At 43.5% G+C, this 3,870-nt stretch overlaps 1 protein-coding gene across 1 annotated transcript in view; it reads right to left on the reverse strand.

Moving 5' to 3' along the window:
• Window positions 1-3,870, reverse strand: part of prkcab (protein kinase C, alpha, b) — a 337,435-nt gene that overhangs the window by 64,902 nt on the left and 268,663 nt on the right. Inside the window, 1 exon segment of the mRNA XM_080724767.1 lies at window positions 2,917-3,045. Within this exon segment, the coding sequence (XP_080580893.1) occupies window positions 2,917-3,045 (129 nt within the window).

The raw sequence follows: 3,870 nt of genomic DNA on the forward strand, positions 1-3,870 counted from the left end.
AGAAAGGTTTTGGACATACAAGGTTTCCACCCGACAACGACGATATTCCATAAATTTAAGGTGCTGGGAGTGAAAATTATAATGTAGGGGTACCTCGGATTAAAAAAATATTTATGGGTGCCCTGCGACAAAAATGTTTGGGAACCCCTGAGCTAGCCCCAGGGCTGGCGGCGTGGCGTTGCTCTGCGTCGTGACGGCGTCATTGACGCCGTCACATTGACGTCCGACCGGCTCCACCGCAGCGCAGCGGCTGTGACTGTGAGGTATTCATTCTATGGCCAATATAGCCCATTTCCAAAACAACATGAGCATCAAACTTTCAAACAGGAATAAAACTATTTGTGACCTGAACGTGAACGTACAGAGAACGCATATGTTCACAGCAGAGAGCAGCAATGCACCACTTTGTTTTGTCATGATTATAGCCTAGTTGTGTTTATACATAATTCTATGAAGACCGCTGTAAGGTTGTGGTTTGGCAGCCAAGGAGTTTGGCATGGATAGGGGCAACGCTGGTGGAGATGTGAGTAGGGGAAAAGTGTGACGTGACGTGACGTGACGTGACGTGACGTGACGTGACAGACTGATAGCTGGTGGAGCTTGTCATAGTAACTTGCGACCTGACTGACGGTTGCAAAAAAAAAAAAGTACGTTTTCATTTAATATAGCTGTAGGTTAAGTTTCTCCGTCTCTGACATAAAGTCACTCCTTTGACTTTGACATTAAACATTCATATTTATGTGGACTTCCTGACCAGCTGACAGCAGTGAGCCGCAGCTCCTCCCAGGTTATGAATACCAACAAGAACATTAACAGCTTCCTTCTTTTCTCCTTTCACTTCCACTAATGAAGCAATTACACACCTCCATGAACCTGGAGTAATGGAGGGTTTCTTTTCCCTTACACTTTCTTTCAATGTAGTCACCAGTGGTGGAAAAAGTACTCAAATATTTTACTTAGATGAGTACTTCACCACTTTTCACCCTATCTTCATATAATTGGTCCTTTTTTTCCTCATTGGAGTGCTGTGGGCAGGTCAGAAACCCATCGTCTTGTGACATCATCGATTGGGAATCCAAGCTAATAGAAAATGCAGGCTTTCTACTCCTGAAAAGTTGCAATGTTAAAGTGGAAGCCATTGTTCTCGCGATAATAAAAATCTAAATCTTTTTTTCAAAAATATTGATTAAACATTTTTGGGGAAAATGATGATGTCACAAGACGATGGATTTCTGAACTTTCCACAGCTCTCCTAAGAGACTTGGACCGAGACTTCAATCATGGGAACTTTTAGTTCTGTGTTGCTTCATTTTAAACCGGGACAACTACACCCCTGGTGCTGTCATGAAACCTTACTTTTTCCTAGGCAATAGTGATGCGCGGGTCAGCTTTTTTTCATAACCCGCACGACCCACAGCCCGCACGAAACGTAACCCGCCCGCGCCCGTGCCGCAGAACAATATATAAATCAACGAATCCGCCCGCCCCGCAACCCGCATTTAAAAAAAAGATGGTATATCATCTCCACAATAGCTCATCTTTATATACGGCTCTTTATAAGTCGCTTTACAGAAAGGTCTACAGTAGCACAATATTGTCACGGGCTAAATAAACAAACGTGTTGTTCAAATTGGGGTTTAGCCTAAAAGACATTCATTCAAAGACGTTCATTCTCTCTGGGGCATCGTCGGGGTAAGAATGGTGTTTCAGGTTTTATGTCAATCATATTTATAGGTACAGCGCCTCGCACTTTAAACAGACAGCAAAAGACGGACAATTTTAAATCCTGTTGGTTATTGATTAATCACCAGATTGGAGAGATGGGAGCGACTGGAGTCTCGAGGTGAGCGTGGTTGGTTCATTCAGTCAAAAAATCCGTCTCACTTGCGAAAGTTGTGTTTCAAATCGTATCCGTTGACTGGCTGGTTATATAACTTAACCGACACAAAGTATTTATAAACGGACTTGTGTGGATGACAGAGACATATAAGTGAAATCCTGATCAGCGACACGCGCTGAATTGTTTGTGCATCTTCTCTGCTGTGCTCACGTTGTGTCAAATGTTGGCAAACTGTGGTTCGCGGCCCCAACAGGAACGGTCCTCGCACCAAGGAGCGGAAGAGAAACCTCGCTCCTCTCTGGCGCATTTTAAAACTTGCTCGCTCGTCGTGCTCGTATTCAAACGTAGTATTCTTATTCTTATAGGCCTACTCTTATTAAGAATAAAGGGCAAATAAGAACAGGTGATTATTCTTATTTATGTTTTGCACATGAGAGTGGTGATAACCCGCCCGCCCGCCGCCCGCCAATGGAGTCTGAAAACCTTGACCCACCCACCCGCATGCGGGCGGGTTGGCGGGCGGGTGGGGGCACCGGGTCGATCCGCGCATCACTACTAGGCAACCTTCTAATAAATTCTTCAATCAATCCAAAAAAAAAAAAAAGAAAAAAAGTGTACACCATAATACCATACATGGGCAACTGGCGGCCCCACCTTCACTTAATGCGGCCCGCAGGTTGATATTGGAGTACTGATATATTATTGATTTCAGCTGTTACAATTCAAAACATGGAAAAATTAACCGCTTCAATTACTTTATATCAGTAGCTAAATGACTAGTATTAAAATGTTATTATATTTGTTGTGTCCAATGTATTTGAATTTAAGTTCATAAATTAACAGAAGAACATATAAATGCATTTTGGAATTAAAACAAAAAGAATCAGGATTCCAATTCAAAAATAGCAAAAATAGCAGATCTACAAGCTCAAAACACGTCGCACTGCGACGCGAAGTATTATGCTTTGTGGCCCTCTGGAGTGAGTGTGAAAATGTAGTGGCCCTCTCCATCATCAAAGTTGCCCACCCCCTGACATATACAGTAAGGCGGCTGAAGGGGGCGCTATGGCACCGACCTGTGACGTGTAGCCTGTCCCCGCTGACGTCGATCTTGAGGAAGATGCGACCCCTCCTCTCCGTGTGGTCCGTCCCGCACAGGCTGGGCACGTTGACCACGCAGGAGTTGTGCACGTTCATGTCACAGGCTGGAAGACACAGACAAACAGGGGTGCCACATCAAATCAGGGCCGGCTGCAGGATGAAATGACTAGGGGGGCTGTTGAAAATTGTGAGGGGGCATATATTTCTTTATATAGGCTAGTAATAATGAACATTCTTTTTATTATCTATAATACCTACAACAGATGCCAGTTTTTGGGAGCTGAAATAACAGCCGCTGCTACTGCGCTGTGGTTAAGTCATTTTAAATTGCGGATTAGATGGGAGTAATGATAATCAAATACTGCTAATTATTATAGGGGGCAACTGTGTTTCAATACTGTTATTGTAATCTCTATGACAGTAATAATATTCAGCCAATGTTTGTGTTGTTTTTGATATTCTTTTGCCTTTACATAGAATATAAACTGAGGGGGCACAACTTGCAACTGAGGGTGCAATGCCCCAGCAGGCCCCCCTGTGTCACCGGGCCTGCAACAAATTGTGGGCCCTGGGTACTTTAAGCCTAGAATTATCGAATGCTTTAAACCAGTGAAAAATAGCAGATCTACAAGCTCACAGCACGGCACCGAGTGCCGCGCTGTGAGCTTGTAGATCTGCTATTTTTTGGGAAAAAAAAGTTGTGAAAATGTGTGCAAATCTTTGAATATATGTATTTTCAAAGCGAACGTTTGTAACTCAAACTTTGCTTCTGGGTGGTCCCTGGAACGAAATATTTTGAGATGGGGGTCCGTGGGCCAAATACATATAATTTTGGGGGTTCTTCACATGAAAAGGTTTGGGAACCACTGACATAGTAGTCTCTCAAGAACAGACTAACTGAGCTCCAGTTAAGTGAAAAGGACCTTTTC

Source organism: Nannobrachium achirus, assembly GCF_963921795.1.
Source record: "Nannobrachium achirus genome assembly, chromosome: 4".
Classification (NCBI taxonomy): domain Eukaryota; kingdom Metazoa; phylum Chordata; class Actinopteri; order Myctophiformes; family Myctophidae; genus Nannobrachium; species Nannobrachium achirus.